This window comes from Oncorhynchus mykiss, chromosome 25 (genome assembly GCF_057628025.1).
Source record: "Oncorhynchus mykiss isolate SJ-2025 chromosome 25, ASM5762802v1, whole genome shotgun sequence".
In the NCBI taxonomy this organism is placed as follows: Eukaryota; Metazoa; Chordata; class Actinopteri; order Salmoniformes; family Salmonidae; genus Oncorhynchus; species Oncorhynchus mykiss.
In genome coordinates, this window is record NC_143046.1 from 77,474,202 (window position 1) to 77,494,310 (window position 20,109).

Consider the following 20,109-nt stretch of genomic DNA (forward strand, 5'->3'; position numbering starts at 1 on the left):
TGGAAGGAGAGGCGGCCAAAGGAAGAATTGGTTTTGGGGGTGACCAGAGAGATTTTACTGCTGGAGCGCGTGCTACAGCTGCTATGGTGACCAGCGTGCTGAGATAAGGGGGGACTTTACCTAGCAGGGTCTTGTAGATGCTCTAGAGCCAGTGGGTTTGGCGACGAGTATGAAGCGAGGGCCAGCCAACGAGAGTGTACAGGCCACAGTGGTGGGTAGTATATGGGGCTTTGGTGACAAAACGGATGGCACCGTGATAGTCTGCATCCAATTTATTGAGTAGGGTATTGGAGGCTATTTTGTAAATGACATCGCCGAAGTCGAGGATTGGTAGGATGGTCAGTTTTACAAGGGTATGTTTGGCAGCATGAGTGAAGGATGCTTTGTTGTGAAATAGGAAGCCAATTATAGATTTAACTTTGGATTGGTGAGTCTGGAAGGAGAGTTTACAGTCTAACCAAACACCTAGGTATTTGTAGTTGTCCACATATTCTAAGTCAGAGCCGTCCAGAGTAGTGATGTTGGACAGGCGGGCAGGTGCAGGCAGCGATCGGTTGAAGAGCATGCATTTAGTTTTACTTGTATTTAAGAGCAATTGGAGGCCACGGAAGGAGAGTTGAATGGCATTGAAGCCTGCCTGGAGGGTTAACACAGTGTCCAAAGAAGGGCCAGAAGTATAAAGAATGGTGTCGTCTGCGTACAGGTGGATCAGAGACTCACCAGCAGCAAGAGCGACATCATTGATGTAAACAGAGAAGAGAGATGGTCCAAGAATTGAACCCTGTGGCACCCCCATAGAGACTATCAGAGGCCCGGACAACAAACCCAACAAACCCTACCCCGATTTGACACACAACTCTATCAGAGAAGTAGTTGGTGAACCAGGCGAGGCAATCATTTGAGAAAACAAGGCTGTCGAGTCTGCCGATGAGGATGTGGTGATTGGTCATTAGAGATCTTCATTCAAGTTGTCTAGGGAAATGGTGCTTATTGTGACGTTTTGCATAAATGCATAATCTGTATTACGGTTGATTTCCAAATTATGTTCCACAAGCCCCAAAGACAAAATAAAGCAAACGCTTAAGACATGCATTTACAGACGGATGGACATCTAAAGGAGAGAACAGGCAGTAGTAGAACACAGCGATCAGGTTCTATACTGATCAAAAATATAAATGCAACATGAAACAATCTCAAAGATTTTACTGTGTTATAAGGAAATTGGTCAATTTAAATAAATAAATTAGGCCCTAATCTATGGATTTCACATGACTGGGAATATAGATATGCATATGTTGGTCACAGATACCTTAAAAATAGGTAGGGGCGTGGATTAGAAAAAGGCAGTATCTGGTGACCATTTCCCTCATGCAACGTGACATCTCCTTAGAATCAAGATGATTAGGCTGTTTATTGTGGCATGTAGAATGTAGTCCCACTCTTCTACAAAAGCTGCGCAAAGTTGCTTTATATTGGTAGGAACTGGAACACAATATCGTACACGTCGAGCCTGAACATGCTCAATGGGTGAGGTGAGTATGCAGGCCATAGAAAAACTGGGACATTTTCAGTTTCCAGGAATTGTCTACAGGGGCACTCTGTTGACATCAGCAAACCCACATGACGCCATACACGTCGTCTTCGGTTGTGAGGCCGGATGGACGTACTGCCAAATTCTCTAAAACAATGGAGGCGGCTTATGGTAGAGAAATGAACATTCAATTTGTAATTGCATGCACCCTCAACTTGAGACATCTGTGGCATTGTGTCGTGACAAAACTGCACATTTTAGTGGCCTTTTATTGTACCCAGCAGAAGGTGCACCTGTGTAATGTCATTCTGTTAAATATACCACCCCTGTCAATGGATTATCTTGGCAAAGGAGAAATGCTCACTAACAGGGATGTAAACAGATTTGTGCATAACATTTGAGAGAAATAAGCTTTTTGTTCATATGTAACATTTCTGGGATCTTTTATTTCAACTCATGAAACCAACACATTACATGTTGCATTTATTTTTGTTCAGTGTACAAATGAAGTAAGCCAAAGATGTGTCCCTTTATATCCTTCTCATTTATGCCACCTATATGTCATACCTGTAGTAGAACAGACCCACACAAACAGTTCAGGCACCCACGTTACTATAAAAAGATTAAGGGCTCCATTCAAACCATATCAAATGCAGCGATACAGAGTTCACAATATAAATGATTTAAAAGTAATTTCTGAATGAGCCAACATATGCAGCATTTACCATGAATGTAGTCTCCGCCAATGCTAGAACATTGACTTTAACATTTGTTGGGCTGTGGTGCCAAATTTCCACTAAATGGATTGAATAGAGCCCTAAATAAAAAAAAGGAAAACAAGATAACACTAGGTCACCCCACAAAAAGTACAAAGTTGTACAGCTTCAGTGGGGTTCTTTGTCCCATTCTGCTTCCATCACACAAACCTGACCAGTAAGTAAACAGCAATTGAAGTAAAACAAAGTGGCATAATTCTGAGAAGAACACTAAGGTCATGACCCTTGTTTGGCATTTGTCAGTATTCAAACAATCCTTACATGAACCATTTTGTAGTAATGCAGCATGAAGGTCATCAACTGCATCCCAAATGGCACTCTAATTCGCTATGTTTTGATTTATTTAACCTTTAACCAGGCAAATCAGTTAAGAACAAATTCTTGTTTACAATGACGGCCTACTCTGGGCCAATTGGGAGTCTCATAGGGCAGCGCCTGGAAGCAAACCAGGGTCTGTAGTGACACCTCTAGCACTGAGATGCTGCGCCACTCAGTGTAATGCACTACTTTTCACCCCCAAAAAATAAACATTAAGAACTGACAATAAGGATGGGTACACAGGACAGTCCAGATCTCAGGAGGAAAATAACAGGATAGAATGAAGCCACATTTGTATGTCTCATATCCAGTGCAATGCTGTGGCATTCCTTAGTCTTGACATTTTCAATCAACATAAGTTAATGCAACTGCCGGTCCAGTCTCTTTTGAATAGTCTTCTCACAATCACTGGGATGGAGAGCAGAGCACCCAAAGTCTTCGTGAGAGAGACTACTCATTGAACAACAACCTCCCCAAAAGTCAGTCTTTCTCACTATAAACATTTTCACCAGAAGAATCACTGCTGCTATTTCAATGACAACTTTTCTAGTAAAAACAAAATATCCCTTCTTGGTGGTTGCAGAGCAGGGCAGGAGTTGACTACAGGCAGAGAATGGAGCAGAACTCTGTTTGGGTATGTGGTATTCTGTATAGCTCCATCAGTCCAGCCTGTCCTGGGGTGTATTCATTAGAAACCAAATGGACTAAAACAAGGAGGGACTAAATGAACTTGTCCAATAAGAAACCCTAGTTTTTATTCTACATTACAAAATGTTAATTTATATATATTTTTGCACTAATGAATACAACCCTGGCCAGTGAGCCTCCAGGTTTCTCCCTTAGCGCTGGCCGGTGTAGGCCCGGAACCAGGAGGTGACGGAGGCAGCTGCTGAGGAGATCATGCCCCCGGCCTGGCCCACAGGCTGAGACACCTGCATGGCCATGCTCTGGGACAGATCCATGGGCTGGGAGGGGATGTCACAGAAACGTGGGCTGGGGACCGTCTCCCAGTCTGTCCCCAGGTCTGTCTCCTCGTCCGTCACCATCTCGTCTCCGCTCTCCTCCGCAGGGCCGGCCGCCTCCGGCTCCACAAACTCCATGGAGTCCTCCAGGTCTGCAGTCACCTCGTATGGACCCGTCCTGCACAGAGGGAGGAGATTGCGTCCTAAATGGCACCCTATTCAAAATAGAATGCACAACTTTTGACCAGGGATTTTCTTACCTGCCCAGGTTCTTGTTGTCGGGAGAGACCAGGAACATGATGTTCCTCAGGGTGTGGTGAGGGTGCAGCAGCTCACTCTCAACATGCTGCAGGAGAATACACAAAACTGGTAAGTGCAGGGTGTCCACCCACTCGGCCCAGAGTGGCTGAAAACGTACATTGGTGATGTAATCTCACTTCCTTGTCATAAAATACATTGTACAAAGACAAATATGATTCATGTTCTGAATGGTTCAGTAGGGTCTTTCTATAACATATCATTACCATTATATCCCAAAAGTTGGATTTCGTGGCCTAATACATCTGCTAATAAGCGCCGAGCTCTATTGACATAGCGGTGTGCTTTCTCGCAGCAACTTGAAGGATTTTACATGGCTGTGGTGGTCGTCTGCAAAGTTGTTTCCGCGGATCGCAAAAAGCCAAATGAACTCAAACTGAGTTAAATGTAAAAAGATTGCAGTACACTCATTTCACAGAGATGCGCTTGTTTTTGTGAGAAATCTAAATAAGAACTGGAATTCCACACTATGTATGCGTGTATAAAAAGGTATAATGAAATCAAACACGTGTCTCAAAATCAATACCCATCTTACCTCTATTTTGACATTTTAGCATTTGTGGCACAAATCCCATTCAAGTCACAGGACCGATATTTACATTTTTCACACGTTGAAAACATCTAATTGACTTTGTAAAGTTTCAATCATTTTTTACATTTAAACATTTTTTTTTTACATACTTTGGGATTGTTTGGACATGAGCAAAAAATGCTAATATCGGTCCCATGACTTGAATGGGATTTGTGCCACGAATGCTAAAACTTTAGCATGTAGACACCATGCCAGGGAAAATAAACCTAAACATGGATTTCTGTCATACTGTGCAAGCACTATGGACAAGGTAAGGAAACCAAATGTGTCATTTTGTAAATTTGGGTGAACTATCCCAAACACTGCTTAGAACTCAGAAGAGCAGCAGAACGGCAAGGGGAAAAAACTTAAGAGGAACCATGCTCTGTAGTACCTGTGAGAAGCAGAGGTGAAGGATGTTGGTGTTGAGCTTGGTGACAGCACGGGTGAACCTGTACCTGCTCAGGCTGTCACCACAGAACTCACTGTTGCACAACTTCTTGGGTAGATTGACATCCAGGATATGAGAGAGGATGTTGATGAGCTGGGTAGCATAGCAGAGAGCTGCACTGATGGTGTGGGCTGGGTTGATGTGGTCCAGCTCTGGAAATGAAAGCTCTTAATGATCACAAATAGCCTTGGCTCAGTACAAGTAAATATTGTCAATCGTTCATCTCCAAGGACAAGATGTTCCTCTCAATCAGCTAGTAGTTTCTTATTTTGGTAAGTGTGTGGCGCTACAAAAGTATACTAAAATATATGCACTAACTGTACGTCACTTTGAATAAAAGCGTGCACTAAATGGCAAACGTAATCATTACATACAACGTATTTTACTAAAAAGTCCTACCTGGCCCCTCATTGGTGCTCTTGTCTTCCACCCAGCTGTAATAGGGGGAGCAGTCCCCGTTGCTAGGCAGCGTGACCCTGGGTCCGGTGATGCTAATGCTGGTTTCGCCATTCTGGTCATCCCAGATCCAGCGCCCTGACAGGTAGGTGGTGCGACGCGCCTCAGCCAGCTCACTCACCGTGCTGGAGGTCAGAGCCAGGTCACACTCTGACAACATGTCTGCTGGGTCCCTGAGAGACAGAGGAACAGAGAGGAACATCTCTAAAACTCTTCAACAAGTAGTTGAGAGGGCCTATAGGCCTATACTTGATGTCTATTGTTAAAACATCAAATCCCTGGACAGACTATTTATCCTGTCCTTGAAAAAAAACTAAAATCCCCGAGTCACATTCCGGCCAGCCCTGGAGTAATACAGTATATAAACTAAACTCAGTATATAAACTAAACTCAGTATATACATATACAGTATATAAACTAAACTCAGTATATAAACTAAACTCAGTATATACATATACAGTATATAAACTAAACTCAGTATATAAACTAAACTCAGTATATAAACTAAACTCAGTATATAAACTAAACTCAGTATATACATATACAGTATATAAACTAAACTCAGCAACAAAAAAACATCCTCACTGTCAACTGCGTTAATTTCAGCAAACTTAACGTGTAAATATTTGTATGAAACATAACAAGATTCAACAACTGAGACAAACTGAAGAAGTTCCACAGACTTGTGACTAACAGATCTTAAATAATGTGTCCCTGAACAAGGGGGGGGGGGGGGGAAATCGAAAGTCAGTATCTGGTGTGGCCACCATTAAGTACTGCAGTGCATCTCCTCATGGACTGCACCAGATTTGCCAGTTCTTGCTGTGAGACATTACCCCACTCTTCCACCAAGGCACCTGCAAGTTCCTGGATATTTCTGTGTGTGTGTGTGTGTGTGTGTGTGTGGAATGGCCCTAGCTCGCACCCTCCAATCTAACAGGTCCCAGACATGCTCAATGGGCTCTTCACTAGCCATGGCAGAACACTGACATTCCTGTCTTGCAGGAAATCACGCACAGAACGAGCAGTATGGCTGGTGGCATTGTCATGCTGGAGGGTCATGTCAGGATGAGCCTGCAGGAAGGGCACCACATGAGGGAGGAGAATGTCTCCACTGTAACGCACAGGGTTGAGATTGCCTGCAATGACAACTAGCTCAGTCCGACGATATTGTGACACACCGCCCCAGACCATGACCTTCCATCTCGATCCCACTCCAGAGTACAGGCCTCGGTGTAACGCTCATTCCTTCAACAATAAACACAAATCCGACCATCACCCCTGGTGAGACAAAGTCAGTGAAGAGCACTTTCTGCCAGTCTTGTCTGGTCCAGCGACGGTGGGTTTGTGCCTGTAGGCGACGTTGTTGCCGGTGATGTCTGGTGAGGACCTGCCTTACAACAGGCCTACAAGCCCTCAGTCCAGCCTCTCTCAGCCTATTGCGGACAGTCTGAGCACCGATGGAGGGATTGTGTGGTCCTGGTATAACTCGGGCAGTTGTTGTTGCCATCCTGTACCTGTCCCACAGGTGTGATGTTTGGATGTACCGATCCTATGCAGATGTTGTTACACGTGGTCTGCCACTGTGAGGACGATCAGCTCTCCGTCCTGTCTCCCTGCCTTAGGTGTCTCACAGTACGGACATTGCAATTTATTGCCCTGGCCACATCTGCAGTCCTCATGCCTCCTTGCAGCATGCCTAAGGCACGTTCACGCAGATGAGCAGGGACCCTGGGCATCTTTCTTTTGGTGTTTTCAGAGTCAGTTGAAAGGCCTCTTTAGTGTCCTAAGTTTGAATAACTGTGACCTTAATTGCCTACCGTCTGTAAGCTGTTAGTGTCTTAACGACCGTTCCACAGGTGCATGTTCATTCATTGTTTATGGTTCATTGAACAAGCATGGGAGACCCTTTACAATGAAGATCTGTGAAGTTATTTGGATTTTTACAAATTATCTTTCAAAGACAGGGTCCTCTAAAAGGGACGTTTCTTTGCTGAGTTTATAAGAAACCCAGGGAGGTCTCTGAGGAGTAGTGGTACAGGCAATGGGAGGAGAACTGACTTGACTTCTGTGCACTTCCTTTCTTCTTAGGGCTGTGTGTGTCTGTGTGTCACCATATGCACATTTATTTTTGGGGAGTAAGGGAAACCATGTTGCTGATACTGATGAGGAATCACGGGATCGCTTCCTTTACCACTTCCCACTCCCTCACAACCTTCTCCTGACCCCTGATCTCTAACCCCTCCTCAGGTCCTCTGAGATTGTGAGCACTTTAACAGAGGTCAGAATTCTCAATCCTCAAAGGATTATGTCAGGGTATTGTATTCACCCAGCAGTTGGTGGAGGGCACTCCTCAAACATTGAATAATTAGAGCAGTTTGCCAGTAGGAAGGTGTAGCAAGCTCATTGGATGGCTACAAGAAGTGTGTCTGCAGTTCTTGGCCAAAGGCTGTGGACAACCAAGTACTAGCTTCAGGTGCCGATCATTTTGTCCAAGCATGTGTCTTCATTTTTTCAATTAAATTTGTAAACTTAAGTATACAAAAATAAAATTGGATCTGCAACGTTGAAAATCCAATAGGCGACTATTATTTTTCAGCTTATTTGAAAAAATAGGGAATCTTTATGAAATATATTTGGATGCAACGATACATATATAGCCCTGCTATAGCCCTGCTGCATGAGGTACAGTGTCACGGACCTGCTGCCCTGCTTCTCCTCCTGTGTTGGGAAGATGTGAGCAGTGAGCTCCAGGATGTGTCCCTTGCGGACCTCAGCCAGGTGATCCAGACGACCCTGCAACTCCTTGCCCTTCTTCTCCAGCAGTTCTCCCAGCCGCTGGTTGTGTCTCTCGATCTTGTCCCTCTTCTCCTGGTGGCGGCTGGCCCGCCGCTGCAGCCTCTGGCTCTCCTCCTGGGAGCGAAGCAGCAGGTCCTTACCTGCGGGTGAGATGGACGGATACTATGTTGATTAATATGTTTAATGGACGCATCCCAAATGGGAAAAGTTGTGGACTATATATGGAATATAATGCCATTTGGGAAGCATCCAATGTCTTCCACTATTTCAAATGTCAGGTTTCATAAAGACATTACGCAGAAAGTATAAGGACAATACATTAAAATGTAAACACCCTGGGTCATTTGTCACTGATTTGAATGTCCGTTGGGGCCATGTAACTCACCACTCTTCACCTCTTCATTCCCACAGCCAATGGCCTCCTTCAGCTGCTCAATCTTCATCTTGCATGACATCATCTTCCATTTCTGAATGAAACCGAACACATAACATTTGAAAAGAATAGGCAGGATATTGAAACATAGAAACACACAGAGGCTACATCGCTTAGGGCAAAGTAAATTAAGTTGATCATGTTCTTGTGTGTTGTCATAACTTAGCTTACCAGCTGATCTGCCTGGACCTTCTTATCCATGGCAGTAATGACCCTGGGAAAAGTGTAGATTTATTCATATGATTAATATAATGATGAAACATTCCTGTATGCAGAAATGATTGAAAACAAAGAGCAAAGTAGTAAGATATTATTCAACATAGTCATTTTTTTTTTTTACCTCTGTTCAAGAAGATCTTTCTTCTCCGTCAGCATTTTAAGTCTTATCAATTTTTCAGTGTATCTATAAAAAAATATATTTAAAAGTCATGTACATGTTCTCTAAATGCAGCTAAGCAGAATGAGTGAAGTGCCCCCAACATGCTCCAAGCACAGGAATTGAGCGAGAGAGTGGCTTAGAACTAGCTACTTCACAAAAACAAGTTGAGATTCATTTAACTATAGAAAAACTACACTAACTGCCATTAGACTACTAGCTAGTCATTGAATTCTGGAAAGTCACAAAAACATGATAGAACATGCCAATGTAAGTAAAATATTAGGCCAATGACCCTTCACGACTTCACTAACAAAGAGCCGTGACACCACGTGTCATGACAGTTATTTTTAGTTTCACTACGTTAGCTACGTGTTATGTTCCCCAAACAGCCCGACTGGGTGTAACGTTCCATGGTTCCTTGTAAACAAACTACCTTGCTAGCTAGCCAACTAACAACGACCTGGTGTTAAGAGCTAACGTTTTGTTTATGGCAATGCTAGCTTCTTGTAAATAAAGCTAGCCAGCTATCATGTTTGTTCGATTGTTGAGTACTAAAATTAATCTTAGCTGATGATGCCGCATAAGTCGTCATCAGTGCCATTACTTAGAGCCGTGTTATGAAGTTAGTTAAAATGTTAACACGCACAGTTCGGGGTTTCTACCGTCGAAGTACACGAAATCCCCTGCCTGGATGCATCGGGCACAAGTCAGCCTGCGCCTGGCGGTGTTGCAGAGAGGACATCTCTCCACTGCGACATACAGACCCTCCGCGTCGTCCACTGACTCCACCATCAGTGATCCAGGGGAACCTGCGGTGGTTGTGGTGTGTAGGTGGTGCGAGCGAAGTGGTGGCCGAGCACCGGGCAGTGCTCCCAAAGTCCCTTCGCTAGGGCCGAGGGCTCGGACTTCGCTTCCCGCTGAGGATGCCATGGAACTGCCGTTCAAGCGCTAGCTTACCTAGCAAAATGACTGCTACTCTGGCTAACTACCTACATAACTACTGGTATACTGTCTGACACTCTTCGTTGCTTCTTGTAAACGTTAAGGGTATGCAGTCTTCATTTTCGGTTATTTGGCAAAGGCGGCTATTAGCTAACGTTAGCTAGCAAACTGTGTCACTGTTTTTCTGCGTGACATGGTTTGTTTATGTACGTATGTTCACGTGACCACACGTATAATCTGAGTCTATGCACAGATCTGTTTACTTTTGAATGTAGCTAATCTTTGGTTTTATATGGTCTATGCTACAGATGGATATAATATTTGCTGTATGGCAGGGATAGACAACTTTGATTGTGGTAGGAGGCACAACTCCTCACCAAATTGCGAGCAAAACATTTTAGCAGCCACCCAATTTTTTTTACCAGTTTCTAAACCCAAGAGGCGCAACATCGCGAGACTTCTGGGAACGCTTGCGAAACAGACCAAGCAGGCCAGTCCGGGGTTTGGGAAGTAAATGAGAGAAGTGAAACCTAGATTCGAGCCAATGTTCAATTACTTTAAACTTGCTATTACTCTAACCTCGTGAGTGACAGACGCACGTTTTCGTCAAAAACGACTTTAGATCGAAGGGGTGCCTTTGATTTTGACGGGCCGCATATGCGCAGTTCGGTGCGAGTCGACCGTCAGACACGATGACGTGAATATAGGTATGAGTTTTAGCCACAGATAGAACAATTCGATTTTTAGAGAGGTTTAGTTATACATTTTTTAAAGAAGCTTTGGTTTAGCAAGCCAACGTCGCAATCACAACGTCTAAAAGTGTGATCGGGGATTTCTATTGGAGAAGCAGTTTCAGCCCATTTTCATACTGCAGCTACTGTCTGTTTTGTGCAATGTTACATTATGCATTTTTGCCATGGGGTGGAAAGAAAATGTTGCCGTTTTAAAGCAAGTTTGCTGTAATTTGACACTTTGACAAGGGGAGGAGATTTAGCGATGTTATAACTAATTTCATGCAATTCTACTAATTTTGCCATGAGGCAGAGAGGAATATTTGCAGGTTTTAATGACATCTTTGTGAGAGACTAACGTCAATGGGACCCCACAGCCTGTAATTCAGTCATGATTACTACATTTAGAAAGCTGGCCTCTAGACTAATTTACCAATCTAAATCATTTTAGCTGACATGGGCTAATTGAGTGACAAACTGCTGATGCCGAATCAAAGTTTGTCACGTGCGCCGAACACAACAGGTAGACCTTACAGTGAAATGCTTACTTACAGGCTCTAACCAATAGTGCGAAAAAAAAGGTGTGGGTGGGTAAGTAAAGAAATAAACAGTAAAAATACTTTTGAAAATAACAGTAGCAAGGCCAAATACAGACACCTGTTAGTCAGGCTTATTGAGGTAGTATGTACATGTAGATATGGTTAAAGTGACTATGCATATGATGAACAGAGAGTAGCAGTAGAGTACAGAGGGGTTGGCGGGTGGGACAATGCAGGAGCACATTGAATTTCACCTTGTTTATTCTAATATTTTCTCCTGCAACAGTAAGTTTAGACCCCAACTTGCAACAGTAAATTGGAAATTTATCTGAGGGCCTTCAAATGAGGGGTGGCGGGCTTGTCAGTTGCGTATACCTGCTGTAAGGAGATGGTTACTTTACATTACACGTGGATGGGATCAGTGTAACTCACACCTGTAATGTACACTCTGATATGAAAACAAGCATGTTTTAGTATTACTAGCTCTAGAAAACCCTGTAGTTATCTCCACACACAGTTGACTACAATTCCAATGCTGTCTTAATGTTAGTAATCATCACTTGCAAAACTTTTTGAACATGCGGATATTCCCCTTTAATATCAACGAGAAAGGTTTTCACACAAAAAAAAGATGCACTTACTGCAGTAGTTTGAACAGATCCATATGCTGTGTGTGTATCCAGTTGACGAATTACGCTTACGCAGGTGTTCGGAGCACACTAGATAGCTAATTAGCACAGGTGGCTGCCTGTAAATAAGCGCTGTAATATGGCCACGTGGGAACCCTAACCCTATAAAGGTGAACCTTTTGGATTTAGAAAATATTTCTGATATGTTCCTTATGTTTCCAAAATCGTACCGCAAGCGATGTGTTTTAACGTTCGAACGAGCATTTGTGCTCTTCACAGAAGATGCTGTCAAAGATTTTTATAAATAATTCAAGATTTACCACAGCCTGTCGTTTCCAATGGGAGCAAATTAATCATAGTTGGCAGAAAAAGCAAGGAGGTGGGCAGAGCCAATCACGAGCTAGTAAGATCCCATTGGCTCGTTCTAGCGTGTATTTGCATATTTCCGTTAGGGAACACCTACTCTGTGAAGTGCGCCAGTGCAATAACTCAATTCACCCGTGCCTTCCTTCTAAACAATGGATTTTATTTTTAAACTTTGGCAAAGGGTAAAGTCTACAAAAATGTCTTAACTCTGTTCGTAACAGATTGTTGTTTTGGGAACAGAAATTGTATTGCGATAAAGTTACATCCATGAGAAAATTTGCCGAATGTCGGCCAAAATTCACTCACCACCATATTTGGTGGCAAGTAGAAATGCCAACCGGATGCTTCAGATTTATACATCCTGTGATACTATCGTCAATAGGCGCTAAAGGTGCTTAGCGTCTACGAATGGGTTAGATGTATTACATGCAAACATTGCTTTTATTAATTTCTCTGAGATGGTCAATATTACATTACAGATTCATCCATCCACCATTACAAAATTATAAAAGTACATAAGTGCACCATACACACTTTCCACAAGTATAGCCAACACTCAAAATGATTTTTTTTTTTACATATTCATGTTTGTAAATAAATGTAGATTAATTTTATTCACCCATATCAGCATTATAATTGAACTACTTATTGCTTTCTGAATCCTTTCAGAATGGGGTAGATGTTCTCAAAGGCTTCATAGATCTCTCCACGTTCCTTAGCCCCTGAAAGAAAATGTACAGAAGATCTGGTTGCATTTTGTTAGTGGAAACTTTACAATGTAAAAAGCAAGCATCTGAAGAATGTCAACATAGCATGGTGGTGTGTGGAAGTCAGACAGAGAAAACACCAGTTGTCAACATACATACCTGTCAGAACCACTTTTCCAGACACAAAGATCAGTAAGACAATACGTGGTTTCACCATACGGTAGATCAAACCAGGAAACAGCTCTGGCTCATAACTAGAGGGCACAAAACCACACAGTTAGTTAAAGGGAGCCATTTAGAAATATCTAAATATATGGCTCTGATTACAGGAGAATAGGTTGCTCAGGTCTGGAGTATATTTGACTATGAACATTTAATACTGGGAATCCTCTGAAAATCAGTAGGTCCAGTGTGTCGGGTAGAGTAAGCCATAAGGCTATTATGAAAACCTTTAAATTAAACCTATTTGGGCTTAAACTCTACAAAAGAAAATGATAGTGGAGCCGCAAAAGCACTTCTGTGCAAGGGTGTTTATTTACACAGTGAAAACAAAACATGAGTACTGCAGCACTAATATACATAGTGTCAAATAAAATAAATTGTTGCTCATGTATGGGGTCGGAAGGCCTCAAGCTCTTTTAATTGTCAAAGTATTCTTCTTAACTGTACACTAAGCGTTTAACTTTTTTCCCCCCCTGTAAAAAGGAATTAATAAAACATTAAAACTTCAGCATTCAATCAACATAATGGACAGAATTTCTATGACTAAAGGGGGTCAGTACTTTACAGAGCAGACACTCCATATGTAACAGTGAGTGTACCTGCTGAACTGCTGATGAGTCAGCACCAGACCCTCCAGCCGAATGGGGAAGCAGACATCACAACTCCCCACCATGTTCTGGATCTTGAAGTCCAGGAATTTGGCGGGAAAGCCCAATTTCTGCACCACACGAGCATACTTGCGGGCAGCCAGTCGAGACTGCTCCTCGCTGGCAATATAGACAGCAAAAAGTTGCTTGAGGAATGAGGGGATCATCTTTATCCACTTTGGAACAAGGGCTAAATGAGCTCCCTCCCCTTTCTCCTATCCTTGAGCAATGACAGGTGCAGTACAGCAAATTATTTATTTAGAGTAAATCATCTAAGAGTGGGCCCTGGTAAATGACAGAGTATCAGTGTTTAATAGGGCACACTGTAACAAAACATCTTGCAACAGAAAATAAACATGTGCTTTTATTGGACAAATTCAGGTTATATGTCCCTGTTTCTTAACACTTTATTTTCTACTGAACAAGACTATGGTTCATGTTGTCTGTGGTGAACTGTTCTCCCTCCTCACCTCTTGGCTCCTGTGCAGACCATCTTTCCGGAGCTGAAGATGAGTGCTGTGGTCCTAGGTTCCCGTATTCTCATAATGACAGCAGCAAAACGCTGAAACAGAGTACAATGCCCACATCATGGCATGACACCACCATATTGACTTAAACATTATCTGGGCTGGGCATACTTTGATTACCTTGGGGTTGTACTCAGCGTTTCTGGCTTGAAGAGCGATGGATTTCAGGTCCAGTGGGCAAGCCAGATTCACTGTAGATACAATATTCCTGCACATAAACAACAAATGGGCTCACTTGCTAGCACTCATCAATATATAGACAAGACAACTAGGAGGCCTTTTGAAATGGTACCCTATTCCCTTTATAGTGCACTACTTTTAATCTGAGCCTATCCTGGCCAATACCTGTATAGTGCACTAATTCATTTCCTAGGGTCATATTAATTAGTGCAAACCATAGCAAAACAGAAAACAGAAACCATTTAGAGCATTTGGTGTAAACGGTTTACGTTGCACTAATGGATGGGATCCTGGTTATCGTAACATCCATCACGCACTGTAACATGGGGATTATTCCAGAACTCTCAGCCACTGGAGTCATGGGGGTCATAGGCGTCATGGGACAGAAGGTAGAGCTTCCGGTCATGGCCGACTGGTTAGGGTCAGTCTCAGCAGACTCCTCAGGCCTGTAGCCATCGAACACGCGGTCTTGTGTCATGTTAGCATTAGTTGCAGCATTTCCACAGGTGTCCTCTGGCAGGTCATCAGGCAGGAAGCTGAGATCCAGATCCTCCCCGATGTCCTTCTCTGGTTGGCTCAACGAGGAGAGAAAGGATGGGTCCTGGAGCTGAGGGGCGCCCTGCAAGCCCAGGTCTCCTTCAAACAGGAAGCCAGAGGCATCCTAGAAATCACACCAGAGAAGAAAAAAATAATGAGTGGAATTAGATGCATCCTTTAGTCAGTTTATCTTGTGTCACTTGTCAATGAGACCAAGTGGAAAATTAGGATAAAATACATGTTGGTTGAAGTAATTTAAAATCAAATGTTGAGGTCAATTTTGTTAGTTTTACTGAAAGATACTCAGACTTCTTTCCTAATACTCAGACTTCTTTCTGTTTACTCTGGCAATCAGGACCATTGGCTACTTACTGGTACATTTCCAATTGGGTCATCAAAATAACTCTCCAATGCTGAATCTTCATCCATGATTGATCATGTAGGAACAGAGGCAGGATTTTTTTAGCAACAAGTGGGAGCCTTGGGGGCGTTCATTGACTGACAGGCGGCTAAATTGGCTACAGGTGTGAATGTCTATGCCCTGCAGGAGTAGCCTGTTTCTGATAACTAGGCCACAGTACATTGTGCGCTGAGAATGATAATATTATAATGAACCACAGTAGGGATTTAAAAGTTTTGATGCTCACCTGATTCTCATGATATTTTGATAAATAAAATAAAAAAATATAATTATAATATTCAAGTCTGTCAGCAGAAGAGGGAGACAACTTGAGATGAACCTTAGAAATCGTTTTGTAGAAGTAGACCGATACATGAGCATCACAGGAGGTAAACAACTATGTACAGGAGGTAAACAAATATGGAATTACTGTATTTTAAGATTTCTACACAAATACTGTCTAATATTGCATATCTTTTTTCTATAAATAACGTTCCTTGGGACGTTTAGAATATTGAATTAGCAGAATTGGCTCCCAAATATGATAATTTTAAACTGAATTGCTTTAACGTGCAATGTAATGGCAGAAAATATAGATGCAGTGAAAAGGTGTGAGAGACTTTCCTCAGGAGGCACATGGTGAGTTAAAACTTTAAAAAAGGTGACATTTGTAAAACTGGACAATCCTTTGCAAGCTACCCACTGAAGCAATAATATTAAACAAATTGTGTTCCTTCTATCTCAATAGATTCCCACGATATGAGTTATATTACCCATAAAACCTAGCAGTCAAACATGGAAATGATTCCAATCATTTTTCCACCATTAATTTTTCCCATAGGGGATTTTTAGAAACATGTCAAATAAGAGCTGTGTTTCGTGTAGACTTACCCTGTCGTGACATTTTGATAAGAGTGTAAATCTCTCTAGAACAAGGTGACTTTTATCAATATATTCACCTGCAATTGACCCTCAAAAATGAAATGCTAATTAGCTGCTAATGTGGCTATTATAAAGAACTACAAATGCCATAATGATCTGGACAAGACTGATGAATCGAGGCAAATGTAAGAATCTCTGGATTAACTATTTCAGCTAAATATAGTAATTAATAATACCTGTTAGCAAAAGTGTCAGCTAGAGATGATGTGCAGGAACTTGCGGGGATTTGTACTTTTGCATGATATCTACTTTGATGCTAATTAGCATTTTCGAATCTGAGAGTAAATAGATCCGAATATATTGATAAAACTCACCTTATCCGAAAGAGATTGACAGGGTTATCAAAACGTCACATCAGGGTAAGCCTACATGAAACAAAGCCCAAGTGCTGTCCCCACTTGCTTCAAGATGTCTACCATTGTTCATGTACCCAAGAAAGCAAAGGTAACTGAACTAAATTACATGATGCAGTGCTTTGAGAGGCTAGTTAAGGATCATATCCCTACCATATCCCTACCCTAGACCCACTTCAATTTGCCTACCGCTCAAATAGATCCACAGATGATGCAATCGCCACCGCACTGCCCTATCCCATCTGGACAAGAGGAATACCTATATAAGAATGCTGTTCCTTGACTATAGCTCAGCATTCAACACCATACCACCCTCCAAGCTCATCATTAAGCTTGGGGCCCTGGGTCTGAACCTAGTCCTGTGCAACTTGGTCCTTGACTTCCTGATGGGCCACCCTCAGGTGGTGAAGGTAGGAAACAACACCTCCACTACGCTGATCCTGGGCCCCACAAGGGTGCGTACTCAGCTCCCTCCTGTACTCCCTGTTCACCCTTGACTGCGTGGCCACACACACCTCCAACTCAATCAGTTTTCTGACGACAACAGTAGTAGGCCTCATTACCAACAACAACAAAACAGCCTACAGGGAGGTGAAGGCCCTGGCAGAGTGGTGCCAAATAACCTCTCAATCAACGTCTACAAAACAAGGGAGTTGATCGTGGAATTAAGGAGACAACAGAGAGAGCACGCCCCGATTCACATCGACTGGACTGCAGTGGAGAAGGTGAATAGCTTCAAGTTCCTCGGCATACACGTCAATGACAATCTGAAATGGTCCACCCCCACAGACAGTGTGTTGAAAAATGCGAAACAGTACCTCTTCAACATCAGGAGGCTGAAAAAATTCAGCTTGGCCCCTAAGAACCTCACAATCTTTTACAGATGTACAATTGAGAACATCCTGTCAGGCTGTATCACCGCCTGGTACGGCAACTGCATCGCCCGCAACCGCAGGGCTCTCCAGAGGGTGGTGCGGTCTGCCCAACGCATCACCGGGGGCACACTGCCTGCTCTCCAGGACACCTACACAGGAAGGCCAAAAAGATAATCAAGGACATCAACCACGCGAGCCACGGCCTGTTCACCTGGCGATCATTTAGAAACCGAGGTCAGTCTAGGTGCATCAAAGCTGGGACAGAGACTGAAAAACAGCTTCTATCTCAAGGCCATCAGACTGTTAAATAGCCATCACTAGCCGGCAAACACCCGGTTACTCAACCCTGCACCTTAGAGGCTGTTGCCCTACATACATACACATGGAATCACTGGTCACTTTAAACGGAACACTAGTCACTTTAATAATGGTCACATACTGTTTTACTCATTTCATATGTATATAATGTACTCTACTGTATTTTAGTCAACGCCACTCAGACATTGCTCATCCTAATATTTTTCGGTATTTCTTTATTCCATTCTTTTACTTTTAGATGTGTGTATTGTTGTAAATTACTAGATACTACTGTACTATTGGAGCTAGGAACACACAGGCATTTCGCTACACCCGTAATAACATCTGCTAAATATGTGTGTAAGCAATAAAATTTGACTTGATTTATTTGAAATGTTTCTAAAATCCCCTATGGGGAAAAATGAATGGTGGAAAAAAACGATTGAAACCATTTCCCTGTTTGACAGCTAGGTTTTATGGGTATTATGATACCTCTACTGTGGGGCTCTATGAAACAGTGCCAAATCAAGAGCAACCCCCATCCCTACTTGAGTTCTTCTTCTCCTTCAATATAATGGCGGTTTGCATACAAGCGCCATGCTCTACCAACTGAGCCACACGGGACAAGTTCAATGTCCTAGGTGCAATCGAGCAAACACCACCTCTTCCTTCCTAATCTGACCTTTGAATCTTGGTCCACCGACCTTTCTTTGGAGGGCATATAAATGCCGGCCCTTGGGCTCATAGTCCCATCACTTCTGCCACACATATATCAAAATGTCTCTTATCTTTCATTTGACCTCACCTTCAGCTAGTAAAGTACTGCCCATTACTACAATAGCACTGTCTTACTACAACTAGTACAGTACTGTCTTTCTACAACTAATATTGTACTGTCTGTTACTACAACTAGTACCGTACTCTCTGTTACTACGAGTATGGTCTGTTACTACAACTAGTACCATACTCTCTGTTACTACAACTAGTACTGTCTGTTACTACAACTAGTACTGCCTGCTACTAGAACTAGTATTGTACTGGTGGTTACAAGAACTAGTACTGTACTGTTACTACAACTAAACTCAGCAAAAAATAAACATCCCTTTTCAGGACCCTGTCTTTCAAAGATAATTCTTAAAAATCCAAATAACTTCACAGATCTTCATTGTAAAGGGTTTAAACACTGTTTCCCATGCTTGTTCAATGAACCATAAACAATTAATGAACATGCACCTGTAGAACGGTTGTTAAGACACTAACAGCTTACAGACGGTAGGCAATTAAGGTCACAGTTATTAAAACTTAGGACACTAAAGAGGCCTTTCTACTGACTCTGAAAAACACCAAAAGAAAGATGCCCAGGGTCCCTGCTCATCTGTATCAACGTGCCTTAGGTATGCTGCAAGGTATGAGGACTGAGGGCAATAAATTGCAGTGTCCGTACTGTGAGACCCCTAAGAAATTGCTACAGGGAGACAGGGCGGACAGCTGATCGTCCTCGCAGTGGCAGACCACGTGTAACAACACCTGCACAGGATCGGTACATCCGAACATCACACCTGTGGGACAGGTACAGGATGGCAACAACAACTGCCCGAGTTATACCAGGACCGCACAATCCCTCCATCGGTGCTCAGACTGTCCCCAATAGGCTGAGAGAGGCTGGACTGAGGGCCTGTAAGGCTGGTCCTCACCAGACATCACTGGCAACAACGTCGCCTACAGGCACAAACCCACCGTCCCTGGACCAGACAAGACTGGCAAAAAGTGCTCTTCACTGACGAGTCACAGTTTTGTATTACCAGGGGTGATGGTCAGATTTGCGTTTATCGTTGAAGGAATGAGCGTTACACCGAGGCCTGTACTCTGGAGTGGGATCGATTTGGAGGTGGAGGGTCCGTCATGGTCTGGGGCGGTGTGTCACAGCATCATCGGACTGAGCTTGTTGTCAATGCGGGCAATCTCAATGCTATGCATTACAGGGACGACATCCTCCTCCCTCATGTGGTACCCTTCCTGCAGGCTCATCCTGACATGACCCTCCAGCATGACAATGCCACCATGCATACTGCTCGTTGTTCTGTGCGTGATTTACTGCAAGACAGGAATGTCAGTGTTCTGCCATGGCTAGTGAAGAGCCCAGATCTCAATCCCATTGGGCACATCTGGGACCTGTTGGATCGGAGGGTGAGTGCTAGGGCCATTCCCCTCAGAAATGTCT

At 43.1% G+C, this 20,109-nt stretch overlaps 2 protein-coding genes across 3 annotated transcripts; both read right to left on the reverse strand.

Annotated features, from left to right (window-relative positions):
• Window positions 1-1,943: 1,943 nt before the first annotated feature.
• Window positions 1,944-12,147, reverse strand: LOC110505798 (beclin 1-associated autophagy-related key regulator). Of its 2 annotated transcripts, none has more exons than XM_021585245.3 (9): window positions 9,641-12,147; window positions 8,956-9,018; window positions 8,787-8,829; window positions 8,568-8,649; window positions 8,085-8,322; window positions 5,327-5,556; window positions 4,871-5,079; window positions 3,848-3,933; window positions 1,944-3,765 (listed from the first exon to the last, which is right to left on the reverse strand). In XM_021585245.3, the coding sequence occupies exons 1-9, from the start codon at window positions 9,922-9,924 to the stop codon at window positions 3,465-3,467; spliced, it is 1,536 nt and encodes a 511-aa protein (XP_021440920.1). In that variant the 5' UTR covers window positions 9,925-12,147; the 3' UTR covers window positions 1,944-3,464. The 2 variants fall into 2 exon arrangements, with proteins under 2 accessions (XP_021440920.1, XP_021440922.1); XM_021585247.3 differs by having other exon boundaries at window positions 11,848-12,125.
• Window positions 12,148-12,746: 599 nt separating this feature from the next.
• LOC110504224 (TATA box-binding protein-like 2) lies at window positions 12,747-15,450 on the reverse strand. The gene is made up of 7 exons (XM_021583035.3): window positions 15,394-15,450; window positions 14,802-15,145; window positions 14,425-14,512; window positions 14,248-14,339; window positions 13,730-13,897; window positions 13,068-13,162; window positions 12,747-12,923 (listed from the first exon to the last, which is right to left on the reverse strand). The coding sequence occupies exons 1-7, from the start codon at window positions 15,448-15,450 to the stop codon at window positions 12,847-12,849; spliced, it is 921 nt and encodes a 306-aa protein (XP_021438710.1). The 3' UTR covers window positions 12,747-12,846.
• Between the last annotated feature and the right edge of the window lie 4,659 nt (window positions 15,451-20,109).